The sequence below is a fragment of the Mercenaria mercenaria genome, chromosome 4 (assembly GCF_021730395.1).
Source record: "Mercenaria mercenaria strain notata chromosome 4, MADL_Memer_1, whole genome shotgun sequence".
Classification (NCBI taxonomy): Eukaryota; Metazoa; Mollusca; class Bivalvia; order Venerida; family Veneridae; genus Mercenaria; species Mercenaria mercenaria.
In genome coordinates, this window is record NC_069364.1 from 14,998,892 (window position 1) to 15,020,698 (window position 21,807).

A 21,807-nucleotide genomic window follows, 5' to 3' on the forward strand; every position below is an offset into this window, starting at 1 on the left:
ATGCGACACAAACTGATCGGCTTTTTATGTATACTTTGACTAGATCAAAGGTCACAACTTTGATTTGGCAATGTGGGATCCAAGTTAAATACCAGATGTACAACTTCACATGCTCAATAACATTTCTGCGAAGTTAGATCGGGCATATATTTTTGTGTTATGCGCAACAAAGATTTTGACGGAAGGACAGACGGAAGGACAAGGGCAACTGTAAGTCTGCACAAAAAAGAACATAAAATAAAAATACTTCTTTGAAGCTAAAATTTAAACAGAACTGTTTATTTGTATAATTTCAGTAGATTGCAAGATAATTATAATCATAAAAATATTCGAAGAAAACATTAAACCGAAAATAAAAAAATATTTTTCGTAATTTTGAAACAAATGGCCTTTAACTTTTCATCAAATGAAACAATATTCATTCTTAGATACCTTGCCAAGTGTTTGCAATGGTAATTCATAAATTCAAAAAGGAATGCTACTGAATTGACATACTTCAACATAGTAGCTATAGTTTATACAAAACGAAGTTTAGATTTTATTCTATGTTTCATGTATTTATTCATATGGTCAATTTATACATATAAGTTCATTTAATCAAGCATTTTACCACAGAATCTTCCTGTATATAATATTCTTAGTTACAAAGTAACAGGTCACGTATCAACATGGACAGGAGCTAGTACTGAATGTCAGATTAAATGACACATGTACATACACGTAACGGAACTTCAAATGCCCCTTCTTCCATGCTACAAATATTACATTGTTTTAAAATTTCGGATGTTTAGAAACATATGTCGTAAATTCAGAATATAACTTCAACAAAATCGAGCGACACTTTGATGTCATTTTGTGTATATTGTACCTACCTAATCAAGATTTAAAATGTCACAATATAGAAACGAGCGAGTTCCGCTATGAAGCATGAAATCATAACCTATTCTTTCCAAATGTGTACAGTACATTTATAAGTTTCTATTACTTTAATAAAAAAAATTTAATTATACAAAACAACAGTCCAGAAATTTGTCCAATATTGATTACTACTAACTATATTTATTTTGCTTCCCAATAACAACACATTACTGTATTTTTCTAATTTATAATTCTTCTATGTTATTTTTTTTTTGTATTTACACAATGTCACAAATATGAAGTAATTTCAAACGTTCCTCTTACTGTATACTTCACTGATACTTGGTTTGGTTTGATCTCATTAAAAGTAATGCTGTTGTCGCTCGCAAATAATATTTGTTACCTATACAAAGATATGTACTGATCACCTACCATTCAAACGAAATATGTATCTTTCACTACCAATGATGCCGTAATATATCAACTTACAAGTGAGAAAACCACACCTGCGATTAAAAGATTATGCCCGGTGTAAATCCTGCTTAGCTCAATAAAGAGAGCTCAAATCTACGAAAAGCAGGGTCGTGAGTTGGCGAGGCGTTTGTTTTCAATGATGATTTGATAAAAGACATTGTCCTCAACCTCTGATTCATGTAGATAAGTTGGCAGTTACTTGTGGAGAACAGGCTTGTACTGGTACCTAATCCAGGAACATCGGTTAGAGTAACTGCTGTCGTTACAGAACTAAAATAAGTTTAACAAGGCAGTTTGAAAGACAGCTAAATCCCCCGCCACTGCTATGGATAGTGAAAGGGTAAACCTTTGATTTTAGCTGTGACCTTGACCTTGAACTGACATGGCTGACTCATGATTTCTACATAACGTCTTGATGAGGTGATCATTTGACCAAAGTCTCATGAAAATCCTTCAAGGGGTTTAGAAGATACAGAGCTGAAACCTTTGACCTTCAGTTGTGATATTGACCTTGAGTTGACATGGCTGACTCATGAGTTCTTGATGAGGTGATCATTTGACCCAAGTTTGATGAAAATCCTTCAAGGGGTTAAGGAGATACAAAGTGGACACGAAATGGAAGGCTCAAACCTTTGACCTTCAGTTGTGACCTTGACCTTGAGCTGACATGGCTGACTCATAAGTTCTGCACATCGCTTTGATGAGGTGATCGTTTGACCCAAGTTTGATGAAAATCCTTCAAGGGTTTTAGGAGATATAGAGCGGACACAAAATGGAAGGCTCAAACCTTTGACCCTAAGTTAGGACCTTGACCTTGAGCCGGCATGACTGACTCATGGGTTCTGCACATTGTCTTGATGAGGTGATCATTTGACCCAAGTTTTATAAAATTCCTTCAAGGGGTTTAAGAGATATAGTGCGGACACAAAATGGAAGGCTCAAACATTTGACCTGGAGTTGTGACCTTGAACTTGAGCCGGCATGGCTGACTCATGGGTTCTGCACATCGTCTTGATGAGGTGATCATTTGACCCACGTTTTATAAAATTCCTTCAAGGGGTTTAAGAGATATAGAGCGGACACAAAATGGAAGGCTCAAACATTTGATCTTGAGTTGCGACCTTGACCTTGAACCGACAAGGCTGACTCATGGGTTCAGCACATCGTCTTGATGAGGTGATCATTTGACCCAAGTTTCATGAAAATCCTTCAAGGGGTTTAGGAGATATGGACCGGACACGATTTTGTTACGGACGGAAGGACGGACGCAGACCATTCTTATAATCCCTCCGCCACGGCGGGGGATTAAAAACGGCGTTAAAGGCGTACGCTAGAATTCCCTGTATATGAGATGGGCGAAAATTTTCCCAATAACAGAATTTCTTCAAACTTTGGATATTGAAGGACAATCATCTAAGAAACAAAAAAATGCAATAAAATCCATAGGTCACCGGATTCGAAAAAGAGTTATCTGCCCTTGAAAACGTCATTTTTGGGGGAAATGCCGTTTTCAAGGGCAGATAACTCTTTTTCGATACCGGTGACCTATGATTTTTATTGCATTTTTGTTTTGTTTCTTAGATGATTGTCCTTCAATATCCAAAGTTTGAAGAAATTCTGTTATTGGGACAATTTTCGCACCAAATTCTAGCATACGTCCGAAAACCCAATATAAACATACAAAATAACTGGACCAGGTATAAATTCAACTAATATCCAGTCGATGTTAGTTGCCGATTTTCGGTCTCCAACCATCGAATATTATTTTTCTGACTTTCAGAACCTCGAAGATGGATAGATGGAAGGGATCTCCTTTCATGACTTGCAGATCGAAGTTTCTGAAAAACGAGCCATCCAGTCTGTTCTTCAAACAGTCATCTGCAAACTTTCCAAGACCACAATGTCTGAAGCATTGTGCGGTCTCCAAAACCGAATATTGATAAAACCTATCCTCTGTCTCATTTGTTTCTAGTATGTAGTTACTGTTTGAACTTGGCACTGAAATGTCATATCCATCGCTTTCTGGTACACATGACAATGCTTCTTTTTCTCTTCCTTGGGGTGCAACTGACAAAATTAGATTCTCTCCTTCAGTAGACTGTTCATTAAATGGAGTCGTTGCATACCTGTCTGTTATGTCTCTGTTTTGTGAATCTGACACCGTGCCTTGCACATCGGCTTGGACTACGTTTGAATCGGTCGCTGAGTGATGTTGAAGAGAATCAGGCGCTTGAGAGACAAACGTTTCAAAAACTGGATAGTCATAACTACGTGACGAGTCCGATTCATCGGAATCTGAGTTTGCACCAGACATGGTAAAAGAACTACATGAAAATGGCGGTGTTGGCGATACTTCGCGTATGTTTTCACTGGATTTCACAAGTCGAGCAGACATTTCATCGGCATGTTGGTATTGACTTTCCTCGATAATTGAATCGACCGACGGGAATTTCATTTGGCTTAATGCAGATTTGGCGCCAGTTAGTTGTTTTTTATAGTGTTTAGTACCAGGACCGTCCCTTACATTACTTTCTGAAGAGTGTCTAGATCTATTCTTAGACGTCCGTTTGGCCGTTATATGCTTCTGTGAGTGAGTATCTGAACGTTCGTCTTTACTTTTCTTTCTTTTGTTTCTCGGCTGCAGATATTTTGATAAGAACCAACTCATTAACTCTTTATGGACTTTCCCAAAAAGTGACATTTTCTTCTGTATAAAAGGATGCAAGAACATGTTATTAATTTTGAGCTACTGTTTCCAATTCGGATTTCTTTGAAATATAATTAGAATAAATTTAGATGAGAAGAGTGAATTCTGTAATATTGATCAAAATGAAATCCATTTACGTCAGTTGGTTTTTAAATGTGTGTGTGAAATATGAAATATAATCTTTACAGCAATGATTTTTAACAAATTATAAATACATGTACAAAAGACAACTTTCATATCAAATACAATAAGTCCAGTATCATTATTTGTAAAACAATTCTACCTTTACTTCAGGTAGTAATTGTGAAGGAACATGGAGATCTAGCATCTCTGGTTTTTCTGAAAAACAAAATAATTGCAAAAAAATAAAGATGAACTTATATGTTTCTACTCTATCTTCTAGCAGCCATGTAAGCATGAAAATATGATTGATTAGAAATTCCAATTATACATTTTGGTATGACAAAAAAATCAATATTTACTAGCCTCTTGATGTTTTCGACTGAACAAAACACGGAGTAGTAAATAGGCTAAATTCTGTCAAAATTTGTTATAAGGCCTGCGAAATGTGGACATTGCCATAATAAAGTGTTAAGTCTCCCCATTTGGCTGTTTGTGGCGAATTAGATATTCTTAAACGTTATTTTAGAACAAATGCTTTATTTACTATGCAATTTAAAAAGTTTATTTCTTAGTTTCCAAACTGGCACAACATTTAAAGATCTCACTATGGAAACAGAAGTATTTGTCCAAAATGTTTACCTGGTAATGGTGGAGGACAGTCAACGTCTCCGATATCATCACCAATTGTCTCGTCGTCATCCTCAGACGAGGCTGTTTAGATAGAGTGAACATTGCTTTAACTAAAATGCAAGGTACTGAAGAACCCAATGAGAAATTGAAAAAAAAACCACTTTAAAAACAGATAAAACTGTTCCATTTAATTCAGAGTTAAACACACGGCTGAATAACAACAAAAAATCCTTTATGAAGCAAAATTTCCTAGCCATACTTTCAAAATCAGTATTTTAATGTTGACCGAAAATATTGAAATGAGAAATATATATGAAAACGGATTGACATATCCAGAATGTGCAAGGTTAAGAATTTTGTACTTCAAATGATAAATCTGAGTTAAAACAGCTGATAAGTTAAAAAAAATGTTGAAATTGTATGTTACAAAAACATAATGGTTTTACCTTGAAAATCAATATAAACCACATCAAACAGTGCTTTTCCCGAATAATTGCGCTCGTACAAATCAGGACTTCTTAGCCAGGTAATCGCAGACTGATTCACAGGTAGTATATATAGACTCCTCTCTACAAAGTCAGAGTGTATGCAGTGACCGTATTTTCTGTCAATGTAAGTGTGCTTCGCTTTTTGGTCAGGAAATGCTTGTGTTTGAAGTTGAATCAATGGCCAAAGATTGCTTGGAATTACACAGGTTTCATATGTTTTCTTTTTGTTATTTCTAACCCAGCCAACGATTATGTCAACATCAACAAAACGCATTAATTCAATTGGTCCCTCAACCATTGTTAATAAGCCACTATTCAGCTCCTCATTCATTAGTACTATATCTGTTGGATCTACATCTAGGAACTTAAATGCTTTTGGTAATAATTGAAGACGCACAAGCTCAAATAGATGATATAACTTTTCATCTTCGACTTCTGTGAAGCTTACTCTTTCCTTCTCACTGAAAGCGTACGAGTCGTGGCCATCACTGCATTGTAAATACGTTACTCCACCTTCGTTGAATTTTCTAACAACTTCAAGAATTGTCTTTGCGGGTATGATAATGATTTTACCTATGCCATTTGATGGCATGGAACCTGTGTCTTCTTCTACCAGCACAAATCGGGGTAATTCTTGGAGAACCTGTATGAGTTAAAAAGTTGTCAGATATCGTTCTTTAAAGTTCTGAAACATGCTACATATATAGACCTGCATTATGGTGATCACATGCTACAAAAAAAACAAAGTTACAAAAAGTACACTTTTATCTAGTATGAAATGTTTGAAAAATTATTTCTTTGCGTACAATATATTTTTTGTTGGGTTTAACGTCGCAATATGGCAACTTTCCAGCAATTGATGGTGGAGGAAGAACTGAGGTGCCGCTTTATTTCATCACCAGCGGGCTCCTGGGTAGAAGCACCGGCCTTCCGTAAGTCAGATGGATGACTTCCTCACATGAAGAATTCCACGCCCCCAAGTGAGGCTCGAATCCACATCAATGAGGGGCAAGTGATTTCAAGTCAGCGACCTTAACCACTTAGCCATGGAGGCCCCCTTGTATAAATACAAGTCTTAATTTAAACTTATGTAGATGACTGCAATTCAGCCGAATCGATGTGTTTGGAATTTGTGCTGATTATGATATCGACAAAAAACGAGGCAACGTTTTCCGATTAAAAATATCGTTTAGAATTCTTTATTATAGTAAATGGCTTTAGTAGTTACGCTTTTGACCGATAATGAGAACATCTTCGCTAATGAACGATGAATGAACCATACTTGTATTTGTAGTCTTAAAAGTTTTGATATTTTTTCAGTTGCTACCTTCAAGTCTTACTGACAGTTACAAATTCTGTAGATGTATAAATGACGCTTCGAAGAACATTGACTCAAAATAGACATAATTGTTCTTCATAACCTTTATACAACAGATTCGTGATGCTTATTAAGATTATTTCTGAAACAAGTTCTACAACTTCTTGTTCATCATTTTCGGCGACAATCGGACAATTGTCGGCGTGTCATTCACGATCGATATTTTCACGAACCGATTAATTTCTTGACACCACAAGCGATTTAAGGTTTAGCAGTATATCACGAAACAACAGATTTTTTAGTAAAAGAACAGCATCTTGACCAACAACTTTTCTGTCCAGTACATGTTTTACTGTTCTGTCCCACAGCGTTGGATACTTAAAATGTTCTGAAGGAATTGTCTCCCTTTAAATAAGAATGCCATTTGTAAATGAATGAATGTAAACAATTGTCAAAAACGATGTTTTACCTAGTTATGTAAAGTTTAAACACTCGTACGTTGTTGCAAATGCATCAAAACGAATACATGTAACAGCTTTTTAAAAAAGATGAGTTTAAAGGCGCTGAACTGTCCAGAAGTGTGGTCCCTTCATGCAGTCCCTTTTCGGAATTCAATAGTTTTATATGCTGTTAATTTTCATGTAAAACAATGCATTCTTCTATGATTTGATGACGTTCGAACATGGGCCACTATCTTAAGGTTACTTTGTCTTTTTGGTATTTGCCATTTTTTGTGGCAATTAAACCAGGGTAATCTATTTAGAGTACTCTTCTAAAAAAATATCTTCCTAAAATGCTTTTAAATGTTTTTATGGCCGTCTGAGTGCAAAAGCAGCGTTAACTTGCTGGAAATGTTTGAATTCTATAAAACTGAGTCAGGAACATGGTCAAAATATCTGGAATTGACTTTACTTGTTGAACAATTGTAAAATTGTACTGGTACGTACTTCATTAGCAATCAGCAAATCTAAATGCTGGATTTCTTATATAATGTCATAATTTGAATTAATCTCTGGTCAGTGGTACTTACCTTCTGGTCAATCGACATAAAATCCTAATAACATAAAAATATATAGTCCATAACAGTTATATTTATTCATTTAAATCGCTATATGATTTATTTGTTATGCATTTCACTGACAAAAATAGTATAAACATGCATTTTGTATATTTGAAGCCAAACTTAACGTTTTACATGTAGATTCGTGGCTAGAGCGAACTGATTATCAGATCATGTCTGATTAATTGCTATGACTGACTTGTCCGTTTTTAGAAAACACCAAGTGACAAATTTTGCAATGATTGTTCTTTGTCAACGCAAAACGCTTTAAACAATTAAAAATTAATAGATTTTATACAATAATTACCTGTGATATAGAAGAATATCTTTTCCGACCGCCTGGTCTGTGAACAAACTTGAGTGTTCCATTGTACTTCATAGGTATGAGATATTCATCATCAACAAAATTGCCATGTTCCATCATGAAATCAACACCCTTTGCTTCTAGTAAATTTTCTTTATCGTTGAAATCCAAAATTCTAACCTGTGCGCATTTTATTTTCAACCGCCTTTGAAATAAGACTTCTTTGTTTTCTACTAAACATGTTCCTGCAAGTTCATTCATCTTAGAAATTCTTACAACTATAGGAAAATCCATAGTTTTCAAAACTTCGCTTAAACTGGTGGTTTCGCTTTCATATTTAACGTTTCTATTCCTTGAGTATTTTTCCATTGTTTGGCATTGATTTAAACTGCAAATGCCCTTTTATCGCCGTTCAGTTTCAGCCACTTGTGAATGCGTGACTATACACATCAATATATTACTCATTTTCCCAGTTTAGGAATTAACAATTAAGTTTCTTCGGAATGATTAAGAAGAGTTCTTCCTTGTCTGACTCGTAATGGATAAGGAATATATTTGCTTCTTCGAGTCATATGGTGTTAATTCGCACAAAAGTATGTTCAGTAAAATCAATGTGAAATTTAGTCCATATAAAATTGGACATCAACGTATCTTCCAAAATTTCTTGTTTTTAAAGATTATGGATATGCAATGGCATTTGCTCGTCAAATATATGAGATAAATATAAAGAAATTGTTTTAAACAACCTTTTAGTATTTTACAGGACTGTTTCGCAAGTCACGACCTATGCGTAATACATTATCATACTTGACAAACTTAATTTTAAACGAAGTCAAGTGGTAGTTCCTGAAATGGCGTTCGATTTGCTACTATCTGCATCTGCATTTGGTACATATTTTTGGAAAATGAAGATATTGATAAAACCACACTAAGTTATGAGAAAATCTGCGTTTTAATAAAGCTGTGTACTTACGATCAATGGGATTGCACAAGGAAGTTGACTGCAAGTTTCTTCCTACAATCCCTTTCTATATTATGTGCTTCTATGAAAGATCAATGGCGCCTACTCCAAACTTACTTATTAAATATTGTGATCATGTCACTATTACTAATTTATATCTATTTGAGTCGCACCATATGAAAACCAACATAGTGCGTGCAGTCTCGTCAGGATCCATGGATGCTGTTCGCTTTCAAAGCCTATTGCAATTAGGGAAACCGTTAGCGAACAACATGGATCCTGACCAGACAGCGCGGATGCGCAGGCTGGTCTTGATCCATGCTGGTCGCAAACGCACTATGTTGGTTTTCTCATGGTGCTGTTCATTTTGTTTTAGGAAGTTACAGATCTTATTAATCAGTACATTCGTGACAGCGGTTAGATTTAAAATACATGGCATGAGTTTAATGTACAATTTTCCGTCATTCCAATAGCTTCTAAGTTGTCTTACAGGTAAATATAGCAGGAACGATTTAACTGGCAAGCGTTCTAGTAGATCTAACTTATACGAATGTATATTCAATTTGTTTTCTATGATGACGAAAGAACTAGAGTCTATATATATGAAACTGGTTGAAAATAATTCAAATATAAAAAAATATATAGTTTAAATATCTAATTTATTCCTCACCCGGTTTCAAAAAAAATATAAGGGGGTTACAAACATTATGGCGCCATTTAAAGTCGTAAGTAAAAACAAGGGGCATCACTCTTAAAAAATGACATCTTATTTACTAACAAATAAATAGCTACGTTCCCGTAATATGAAATATTTCCATTTTTTAAAATGTTCACGGACAGTATAGTCAGTAAAAAACAATGAGAAATGATTTTTATAAGACATCCTAAACCATTACTAAACAGAGACACATAAAAGATTATACTATACAGAGACGTTTTACAACGACTTTATGTCGTTAATATTCGTTAGTAAATTAGCCGTCATTTATTAGGAGTGACGTCTCATGTTTCTTTTGATGACGTCAAATGACGCTATATTGTTTGTAACCCTCCTTATGATAAGTTTTGAAACCAGTTAAGGAATAAATCAAAATATACAAATTCAAAAGTATCCGCTTATTTCCTTATAAACTGTTTAAATATTTCCGCCCGTACATAGGACTTTATCATGAATTTATGATATATGTGTTATACCGGGAAAAACAATGGACAGGGGGTCATAAAACAAACTGTTTCCGGTAACTACTCAAAAATATAAGGATAGGTAGGTCGATTTTTTTTTAATGTTTAGCTCACCTGAGCACAAAGTGCTCATGGTGAGATATTGTGATTACGCTGTGTCCGTCGTCCGTGCGACTTATCGTCCGTTGTCAACAATTGTGCTTAAACGACATCTCCTCCAAAACCGCTGAATGGATTTTGATAAAACTTTGTATGGATGTCCTCTACCAAAGTTTTTCAAAAGCTTCCGCTTGGTTGCACGAAGAGGGCGCTAGAGCTAAAAAAAAATAGAACAATCTTTAAGCGACATATTTTTCAAAACCGATGGTCTGATTTTGAAATAATTTCACACAAATGGTCTTCATGTCCGTTTCTACCAAGATTGTTCAAATTATAATGTTTTGTCTAAAATCCTGGCCGCCAAGGAGCGTGGTCACTTTTGCCAATATGTATATAGTTGAATCTTTAAAAATCTTCTGAGGTGAAACTGCTAGCCCGATTTTAAAATGATTTAACACAAATGGTCCTTGTGTGTACCTTTACCAAGATTTTTCAGATTACACCGATTCATCAAAAACATTGCCACTAGGGTTTTTTCTTTTACTTTTCCCTTTATGTATATAGTGTCTGTAAATGCTAAGTCATATGATTTGTGATCTCTCTGAAAATAGTACTGTATAGATGTCTAGATTTTATAAGGTTTTGGAATTGCAACTTTATTGTTCTGTGATGGTTCGCAGGACTTTGGTGCAATTATCATCTGGTCATTCCATTTAATAATTCTTATTTCTCCCCATATAAGGACTTGTGGATGATGCAGAGTGCTAGAGTTGTACTTCCAAACATTTTTGGTATTAATCTAAGTACAGTTAAATATAGCCGTTCATAGTAATATGTATTGCTCAGTCATATATATAATTGCACCAAAGTCCTGCGGACCTTCCACAGAACACTAAAGAATCGGTATAATCTTAACAATCTTGGTAAAGGGTCACACAAGGACCATTTGTGTTAAATCATTTTAAAATCGGGCTAGAAGTTTTACCCAAGAATGAATGAATGAATGAGTTGGGTTTTACGGCGAATCGACACAAAAAGATCATATATCGCCGAGAAAAAGTTATATGAATTACGTTAATTGTACAGCATATATAAAACTATTAAAGTAAAAAAGTATATACATATATAGTGCAAAAAATCAATTGCAAACACAAAAAGTAAAAGCTGTGAATAAAAATCAAATAAAGTTCAGATTTTATAATATATGCCTATTTGTTTCAAAAATTGCAAAATTTTGTCGGAAGGAATTTGTTCAAACAACTCTTTTAACGATTCGACATTATAGTATGAATTGCGCTGTGGATCGAAGTCAACACAGTCGATTAAAATATGTTTAATAGTAAGCGGTGTTTGACATGGTACACATTCAGGTTGGTCTTCATTGTTCAGAAGATACGAATGAGTCAACCGAGTATGACCTATTCGGCAACGAGAAAGAACAACTTCCTCCCTGCGAACAGATCTATTTCCTTGGTGCCATTCACCTAAAGTAGGTTTAATTTCACGAAGTTTATTGAACGAAGCATTGTTCCATGAAGACTGCCATTTAGTTAAAATGTATTTGTTGATATTTGACCTAAAACCAGTATATGGTAATTTCAATTTAAATTGATTTAATGAAAGTGATTTCTTTGCTGCGGTATCCGCATCCTCATTTCCGTAAATACCAACATGAGTCGGAAAAGATGATAATTTTTTCTTTATTATATTCTGAAATAAAATTAATGGCCAAATCAATAGCTTTTGCCTCGGCTGAAAAAATTGTAGCGTTATTTGGCAAACGTAATTTTGATTGATGTAGATGGCTAACGGCGGCACATCCAACCTTTGAATCATGTTTTGATCCATCTGTATAAATTGGAAAATGATTTTTGTAAGTCGACTTGATTTCGTTATATTTGGACTTGAATATTTCAGGGTTTGTTTCAGACTTTTTCAAGGCGGTTTTCATATCAAAAAGAACTGTTGGAGAATTAAGAGTCTATGGTGGTGTACTCAAAACTAAGTTTTCTTTTATATCATCAAATTCAAAATCAGTTTCCTTCATAGAATTATTAATGCGAAATCCAAAAGGTTTAAAGCCCGCCCGCTTAGCTCAATAGGTAAGAGCGTTGGTCTACGGATCTCGGGGTCGCGAGTTCGATCCTCGGGCGGGGCGTATGTTCTCCGTGACTATTTGATAAACGACATTGTGTCTGATATCATTAGTCCTCCACCTTTGTTTCATGTGGGGAAGTTGGCAGTTACTTGCGGAGAACAGGTTTGTACTGGTACAGAATCCAGGAACACTGGTTAGGTTAACTGCCCGCCGTTACATGACTGAAATACTGTTGAAAAACGGCGTTAAACCCAAAACAAACAAACAAACCAAAAGGTTTAATTTGTTTTGGTTTTCTGTCATACGAATCGTGTTATTTGGATTTAAATATGATTTTATTAGCAGGATTGGATTTGTTGGCGGCTACCCTCAAAGCATATTGCAATGACAGTTTTTCACGTCTCGTGTAAAGGGAGGGTTCGTTTGCTTCAACATACAAACTTTCAACAGGCAATGTTCTAAATGCGCCAAGAGCAATACGAATACCTTGATTATGGATAGTATCCAACATTTGTAAATAGGATTTCCTGGCTGAACCATAAACAACACAACCGTAATCTAGCTTGGATCTAATCAAACCTCTATAAAGTCTTAATAAAACCTTGCGATCTGCTCCCCAATCAGTATTTGAAATTACCTTTAAAAGATTCAATGATTTCAAACATTTGGCTTTCAAGTATTTTATGTGTGGTATCAAAGAAAGCTTTTTATCAAAAATAACACCAAGAAATGTTGCTTCGTCAACAACGGGTATTTTTGTACCATTTAGAAAAGCTCAGGGTCACAATGTTGTTTCCGAAATTTGACAAAAGTGGACCACTGAGTTTTTGATTGGGAAAATTTAAAAACCATTTTCCATGGCCCAAGTTTGAACTTTATTCAAACACTGCTGTAAATGGCGTTCAATCGTACGCATATTTTTTGAACGATAACATATCAGAAAATCATCAACATATAATGAACAATCTGTCCCTGGTAACAAACATTTCACTATATTGTTAATTTTGATGCTAAAAAGTGTAACAGATAAACTACAACCTTGTGGAACTCCCTGTTCTTGCTCAAAATAGTCAGACAGGGTTGAACCAACACGTAAAATTGCGACCAGATAAAAATTGTGATATAAATGTTGGAAGACGACCTTTTAAACCTAAGTCGTTAAGATCATTCATAATACCATACTACCATGTAGTGTCATAAGTTTTTTCCAAATCGAAAAGACAGACACTAGATGCTCTTTTTTAACAAATGCATCACGAATAAAATTTTCCAGTCGAACAAGATGATCAGTTGTGCTGCGCTGCTTGCGAAAACCGCTTTGAAAGTTAGTAATTAGGCCTTGAGATTCAAGATACCAAACTAGTCTAGAATTGATCATACGTTCTAAAGTTTTACATAAACAACTAGTAAGGGCAATCGGTCTATAATTACTGGGGTTCGTGCTATCTTTCCCGGGTTTTGGTATTGGAATAACTATAGCTTCTCTCCAGGAATCTGGAAAAATGCCAGTTTTCCATGTAATATTATAAATTTCAAGTAGGAGGTCTAATGATTCTTGTGGTAAATGTTTTAAAAGTTGATAATGAATTTGGTCTGGGCCAGCTGCAGTATCATGACATTTGTCTAAAGAGTCAAGCAATTCTGTTTGCGAAAAAGATTTATTATAATCTTCATCATTATTTGAATCAAAATTTAAAGGTTTACTTTCTTTAGTTGATTTAATGTTTTGAAACCTTTTATCATAGTTGTTTGATGAAGAGTTTTTTGAAAAAGTTTCACCAAGTGTATTGGCAATGTCCTCCTTGGTAGATGCAATAGACTGGTCTGATTTTGTAAGATGGGTAACATTTGAAGTTATTCCTTTTCCACTTATTTTACGAATCATTTCCCAGACTTTTTTAACCGATGACCTAGAATTAAGTTTGGAAACGTATGAATACTATGATCTTTTCTTTGCTTGTTTTATAGTTCTGCGAGCTTTTGCTCTCAGAATCTTAACTGACAGAAGATTGTCTTTTGTCGGCCGTATATTGAATTTTTAATGGCCGCTCTACGTTTTCGAACAGCGGTCTTACAATCATCATCATACCAAGGCTTATTTTTATGTTTACCATTTCTTGAAGTTTTAGGAATGGACTTGTCAGCAATATCGGACAAAAGCACCGAGAACCGATCAATAGGATCATACAAATTTGTAAAATTCTCCAAAGTCAAATCATTTTTACATAACGTTTGAAATTGCTTCCAATCAGCTTTATTAAATTTGAAATATGAAGGGTGGTCTGAAGGCAGATTAGAGGTATTTGAAATAATAATTGGAAAATGGTCACTGCCATGCAAGTCATCAAGTACTTTCCATTTAAAATCAAGAAAGATGTTCGGTTGACAAATTGTTAAATCACGCGAAGAAAAGTTACCTGTTGCAGGATGAAAATACGTTTTGGATTTATCATTTAATAAACAGAGGGCATTTCTTTCAATAAAAGTTTCAATAATTTGACCTCTAGTGTTGCTGTCAGAACAGCCCTAAAATTCACGGTGACCATTAAAATCTCCCATAAGCAAAAATGGTTATGGTAATTGTTTTATAAGATCATCAAGATCTTCAAGATTTAGTTTAAACTTGGGAGGTATATAAACCGAACAGATAGTAATTGGTCGATGCAATGTAACGTTTATTGCAACTGACTGAATATTTGTATTTAGAACAATTTGTCTGTGCGGACATGCATTATTAATAATGATAGATGTACCACCAGAAGCTCTGTCAGTGTTAGTATTAATGAAATTATACACTGAATAATTTTTGAAAGCTATTTTGTCCGTTGCCTTTAAAAATGTATCACTAAGACACATAAGTGACGGACTATATTTCGATAAGAGAAGGAGAATTTCTTTATAATTTGCTTTAAGTCCACGGCAATTCCACTGATTAATTTTACTTTCAATTTACATTCTAATATTTGTTTAAAATGGTAAACAAAAAATGGACGACTGGAAATTTAAACGATAGATTAGTGCTGCATTGACTCAGGAGGTCGGACCCTTTTGATCTTCATCTCCTTTGTGCTTGATAAACTTGACGGAGCAGACAATGGCGGATCGTCATTATCCTCCCCTGTCAACCGGTTCAAATCAAGAGGGAACCGGTTATGGGTTTGCATGGGATCATCAGTTTTCAAGTCATTTTTTTGTCTGTGTTTGACTCACCCCACGTTGATTAGAGTTGGATGAAACGTTTTGTCGTGACAACGGCGTACTTGAATACTTAGGGACATTTTGTATAACTGGTGGCAGTGTTGGTTTTGCAGCTGCCTTTTGAATTTGAGATGCCTGCGAAGGTTTTGCTGGTACTTTAGGCTTTTCACTTGGTATGTCTTTGGCAGGTACAGAGTCAGTTTGCGTAGATGCGTCAAAAATGTTGTTGATTTGTTAGTATTCGATTTTGTGATTGCAGAATATGATGTGGTGGAAGATGGAGACATGAATTTAATATTCGCGATTCGTCTGGCTTCAGGGAATGCCCTGTGTAAACTTGACAAGGAGACCTCCCTTTCGATCTTCCATGTCTTGCAGTCGCGAGACCTGGCTGAACGTTCCTCGCCGCAATTCACACAGCACAATGGTCTATTACACCTGTCAGGCTCATGAGAATAACCATCCTGTTTACATTTATGACAGATGTGATCTCCTTTGCAGTTTGATTCATTATGACCAAATTCGAAACAGTTGTAGCATTGAAAGGGATTCGGTATATACTGGGTGACCTTTGTTTGGAAACGGGAGAAATGGTATGCCAAAAGTAAGTATTATAGTGTTTGTAAAAATTTCTTTTCCATCTCGTTTAATTTTGACCCGTCTAGCTGCAGTAACATGTCGATCAGCAAGACCTTGCACAATTTCCGTCTCCGATACCCCCGCAAGATCAGGGCAACGAATGACCCCTCTTGTTGAGTTCAGAGTACGATGCGCAATGCACTTGCAAGGATGGCCGAAAAATGATGTTGTACCAAGAAGATTTTGAGCATGTGCCGCTTTATCAACTTCAACGAGAAGATCCCCAGTACGCAGCTTTTTGACAGATTTTGGTACACCAGCTATACTTTCCAGAGTTTTCTCTATTACAAAAGGTGAGATGCTTGTCATCTGAAAGTTTTCGACTGTTGAATGAATGAGAAGGAATCGCGGAAATGGAATGTTTGAATTGAAAGGTCGGTGAGAATAATTCTCACCTTCCGTGCCGTCGGAGTCTGTTTCGGTATGCGGTCTTTTATTTTTGTTTTGGTTATCCATGTTAAATGATTGGTATTCGTCACTCGCAGCCCCTACCCGCCGCGGAGTCCAACAAGGGAACATGTAAACAGAGCGGATATCCAGCTCATGCATGTTAGGGATACTGTAGTGATATACTCGGCCAGGTATTTTACAATCTTGTTTATACTACCAGCTGTATTGCAAAAAAGCAATCATGGGATTCAAGGGATTGTTACTCTACCCACCCGATTGGCCCTAAGCCACCGCCTTCTAGGAAACATAGATTGAATTATATATGAAAATATATTGTTAACTAAATGTTGTGTGAACGTAATATGAAGTTTGCTAAACGCAGTAAAATGTGACAGTAGAACGGAGTAAAATTAGATTTTGTGTAACGTGTTTTGTTTCAAAAGTGTTTGTGGAAATATAAAAATGAAAACATTAAGATGCAGTTTAAAATAAACAATAGAAAATAATGTAAACGTAAATGTGAGATTTCCTAGGACTTGGCATGACTAGCCGATTGATCGTATCGGGCCAATACGACCGCCAAAACGTCTACACCGAATTAGAGGCCAAAGATGTGTATTGACACCCACACCACGAAAAGGTGATACACACATGAAAACAAATATGCATCACCTCCCCAGGGCGCTATGGGGCACCTTAACATCCAGGACCCTCCTCTCCGGCTTACGGGCCGCCACCCACGGCAAACAGGTGGCTCCATTTTCGGGGAAGTCTTACCCCTCTGCATGGAGATACAGCCGGCATTTTCTATCCTCCCGCCTGCAAGGGGCGTTTTACCCAAGAAGATTTTTAAAGATTCCACTATATACAGCGTGATCACAATAGCTCACCATGAGCCCTTTGTGTTCAGGTGAGCTAAAAATTCCAAAAACAAAAACAAGAGGGCCATGAAGGCCCTGTATCGCTCACCTGACCTACTGACCTAAAGATCCTCAAGATAGTTTCATTAAGATATGGTCATAAATGTGGCCTCTAAAGTGTTACTAACTTCTCCTTTGATTTGACCTGGTGACCTAGTGTTTGATCCTATATGATTCAGATTCGAACTTGACCTAAAGATCATCAAGATTAACATTCTGATTAAGTGTCATGAAGATATAGTCATAAATGTGGCCTCTAGTGTTAACAAGCTTTTCCTTTGATTTGACCCAGTGACCTAGTTTTTGACCCCACATGACCCAGATTCGAACTTGATCTAACGATATTCAAGATTAACATTCTGACTAAGTTTCATGAAGATATATTTACAAATGTGGCCTCTAGAATGTTAACAAGCTTTTCCTTTGATTTGACCCAGTGACCTAGTTTTTGACCCCACCTGACCCAATTTAAAAATGACCTATAAATCATCAAGATTAACATTATGACAAAGTTTCATTAAGATATGGTCATAAATGTGGCCTCTACAGTGTTAACTAAAACTGTCACAGGAGTGACTCATACCCCCACCATACGGTTTTGTCACAAAAGAATGGCAACCATACGAAATCTTAAAAATACTAAGAATAATATAAAAATGTCAAAAAAGCTTAATACTTAAAAAGAAGTTTACTCGTCTTTGGAGTACTTCATCCTGGGCTTCCACATATAAGTAATACTAGTATAATTATGTGCCCTGGATGAGGGATGAGGTAAATATAAAAAAAATCTCTAATATTAGAGATACACTAAAAGTGAATTCAAAAAAGTGTCTTACCGACCTATGTTACCACATAAAAATGTATTTACTTTTTACATAGGACTGATAATACAAAAGTTAGAAAAATACCTAAAATATTGAAAATCTAACAATAGGATTTCTAAAAATAGAATAATTCCTGGAATCTAAGGGGAAGAAACTCAGTACAAAAGTTAAAAAAGGTTACTTCACTTTGGCTCTAAGCCAATCAGAATGAGATATAGTGAAAATACATCAAAATTAACCTTAAACTCTAAGTAAAATGTGACATAATTCAAGAAAAATTGGTGTCAGAGTTATGCACCTTGTGTCACATGATGTGGGTGATGAGGTGCAACATCTGTTTTAAGTTTAAAAAAAATCCATTCAGTAGTAACTGAGATACAGTGAATATACATCAAAATTTACCTTAAATTCTAAGTAAAAAGGGCATTATTCATGAAAAATTGGTGTCAGAGTTATGCACCTTGTGCCACATGATGTGGGTGATGAGGTGGAACATCTATTTTAAGTTTGAATCAAATCCATTTTGTTATAACTGAGATATAGTGAAAATACATCAAAATCAACCTTAAATTTAAAGTAAAAGGGGACATAATTCATACAAAATTGATGTCAGAGTTAAGCACCTTATGTCACATGATGTGGATGATGAGGTGGAACAACTATTTTAAGTTTTAATCAAATCCATTTAGTAATAACTGAGATATAGAGAAAATACAACAAAATTAACATTAAATTCTAAGTAAAAGGGGACATAATTCATGAAAACTTGGTGTCAGAGTTATGCACCTTGTGTCACATGATGTGGGTGATAAGGTGGAACATCTATTTTAAGTTTGAATCAAATCCATTTAGTAATAACTGAGATAATAGATTTTGGGACGCGACGGGACGCGACATGACAAAACTGACTCCTATATACCCCCCCCCCCCCGCCCCAAGATGTTTGGTGGGGGTATAACAAGCTTTTTCTTTGATTTGACCTTGTGACCTAGTTTTTGACCCCAGATAACCCAGTATCGAACTCATCCAAGATTTTATTAAGGGTAACATTCTGACCAAGTTTCATTAAGATTGGGCCAAAATTGTGACCTCTAGAGTGTTAACAAGTTTTTCCTTTGATTTGACCGGGTGACCTAGTTTTTGACCCAAGATAACCCAATATCGAACTCATCCAAGATTTTATTGAGGGTAACATCCTGACCAAGTTTCATTAAGATTAGGTCAAAATTGTGACCTCTAGAGAGTTAACAAGCTTTTCCTTTGATTTGACCTGGTGACCTGGTTTTTGACCCCAGATGACCTAATATCAAATTCATTTAAGATTTTATTAAGGGTAACATTCTGACTAAGATTCATTAAGATTGGGTTAAAATTGTGACCTCTAGTGTGTTAACAAGCTTTTCCTTTGATTTGACCTGGTGACCTAGTTTTTGACCCATGATGACCCAATATCGAACTCGTTCAAGATTTTTATGAGGGTAATATTCTGACCAAGTTTCATTAAGATTATGCAAAAATTGTGACCTCTAGAGTGTTAACAGTCAAATTTTTGACGACGGACGGACGGACGACTGACACAGAGCGATCACAAAAGCTCACATTGAGCACTTCGTGCTCAGGTGAGCTAAAAATCGACCTTCTTATCCTCTAATGTTTTTAGCATGTTACCGGAAACAAAGTTTGTTTTATTCCTTAACAGAGTTTACCTCTTCTGGCTTGATTTAGAATTGAGCAAATAAAGACATATCTCCTTTAAAATATATACATTCATAATCGTTCTGTTTGTATCGTTTACACTGTGCGTATTAAAAGGAAAAAAAAACAAAGATGTTTCAAATTCCATGAATTACAAATATATTTTTGTCCTTTTCATGGTCCTAGAACTGTCACGGTAGAATTCTTCACAGTCTGTAAAAAAACATTATATACATATTATTTTATGTGCATAACACTGCTTAACTATGAATCAGTTTACACTTTTCAGTGATATCCTGACTCATTATCGCCAGAACTGAACCCAGGACATTCCCATCAATGTTTACTCACAACGAAAAATTGTCATAAAGTCATCCCCACAACAACATATCACGTATAAAGTGAAAATAATCGGCGATAAATTTATTTATGAGCGTAAAAATTGGATGCATTTCTTAATTAGCAAGTAATTAATCATAGTTATCAACATAAAAGCCTGAGTAGGGTTTAGATACGTTAAAATGGAGATAAAAAGTGAAGGTCTATCAAAATATTACTCCCGTCAGCCAACTTGTGCCTTCAGTAATTTTTTTGTTCTTAAATCTATTTAGCCAACGATTGGTGCCGATTAAAGCCAAAACATAGCTCTCTGGACTGGCCATATTGAACTTATTAGAAAAATGTAGACAAAGTTACACTTACGAAGTTTTAAGAAAATTCTTGACCAAAAAACGTCATTTTTTCGCCATTTTGACTCCCACAACAACAGCTGCTCACATAAAGGCTCCCACAACAACACTTTACGTTCGACCCCCTGATGGAAGGTAATGTAGAGATAGTACCTATTTTTTCAAATCATAGGTATGAAGTTAAAAAAGCTTTGAAATGTAACTGTCCATATATTTCTCAAAAACAGATATACTGACAATAATCAGAAGCGTATAGTTATGAGCATTTAATATTTTTATATATTATTAAAGTGGCATTTTGGGCATCTTAATGAACATGGTGTGTTTTTGGTGAATGTTTTATAATTACAATTTTCGGTTGCTGTGCATTTAAATGTGTTAAATTAATGATAATGCCATATAAGTATTTGAAGTTGATGCTTTAGAAATAAAGAAATTGGATTAATAAAATAATAGCTCTTTTTTTAATCTTCTACGCAGTGATCTCCCTTACCTATATATAGAGCTTTCAGGAGTTGAAGGGAAGCAACTCCTGCATGCAGTTTGACCTTTCTTAAAAAGACTGCCCAAAGTCATATTTAGAATATTATTATTTTGTACTGGTAACAAAAAGAGTTTGGTATACTGGGTTAAAAGCCGTGATTTCCAACACCATTTTTACACACACATCTATTTCAGCTAGTTTGTACTTGAAAAATGCGTATAATTCCACTTTAAAGAACTTTGTGATCAAGGAAATATAACTCTTTTGGACACCTAGAGCAGAAACATCGAAGGGACATAATATATTTTCTATTTGGGTGTATTTCATTGGACATTCAAACTGGATTGCTAGATAATGATCTATTGTACTCTTCGCTAAAACTATAGAACATCTGGAACAGTATGATAAACTGCAAATACATGTTGTAACAGAATGCAAGTTTTGAAAGTCTGACCAGGACTCGAACCCAGAAGCTCTCACACCTAAAGAAGACATTATACCACTTCGCTATAATAGTAGTAGCTAAAGATAGGTATGGTAAGTGCTCCCCAATTTTCTACCCGACGACATTGCGTGAACTGGAACACTTGTGACAATAAGTTGAATAACATCATGTTCGGTGTACTCAGCGTGTTACCTTTTTAGCTTACGGCTGCCGCTTTCGTG

At 35.5% G+C, this 21,807-nt stretch overlaps 1 protein-coding gene across 1 annotated transcript; it reads right to left on the reverse strand.

The window, feature by feature from the left end:
- Nucleotides 1-1,028: 1,028 nt before the first annotated feature.
- Nucleotides 1,029-8,428, reverse strand: LOC128556223 (uncharacterized). Its single transcript, XM_053540526.1, has 4 exons — nucleotides 7,966-8,428; nucleotides 5,239-5,923; nucleotides 4,323-4,873; nucleotides 1,029-4,039 (listed from the first exon to the last, which is right to left on the reverse strand). The coding sequence occupies exons 1-3, from the start codon at nucleotides 8,329-8,331 to the stop codon at nucleotides 4,767-4,769; spliced, it is 1,158 nt and encodes a 385-aa protein (XP_053396501.1). The 5' UTR covers nucleotides 8,332-8,428; the 3' UTR covers nucleotides 1,029-4,039; nucleotides 4,323-4,766.
- Nucleotides 8,429-21,807: the final 13,379 nt, after the last annotated feature.

Coding starts and splice junctions, on each gene's coding strand:
- LOC128556223 (XM_053540526.1), bottom strand. CDS start 8,331: ATGGAAAAATACTCAAGGAATAGAAACGTTAAATATGAAAGCGAAACC. Junction 5,924..7,965: donor GATATTCTTCTATATCACAG/GTAATTATTGTA, acceptor TAACTCATACAG/GTTCTCCAAGAATTACCCCG. Junction 4,874..5,238: donor GGTTTATATTGATTTTCAAG/GTAAAACCATTA, acceptor CTATCTAAACAG/CCTCGTCTGAGGATGACGAC.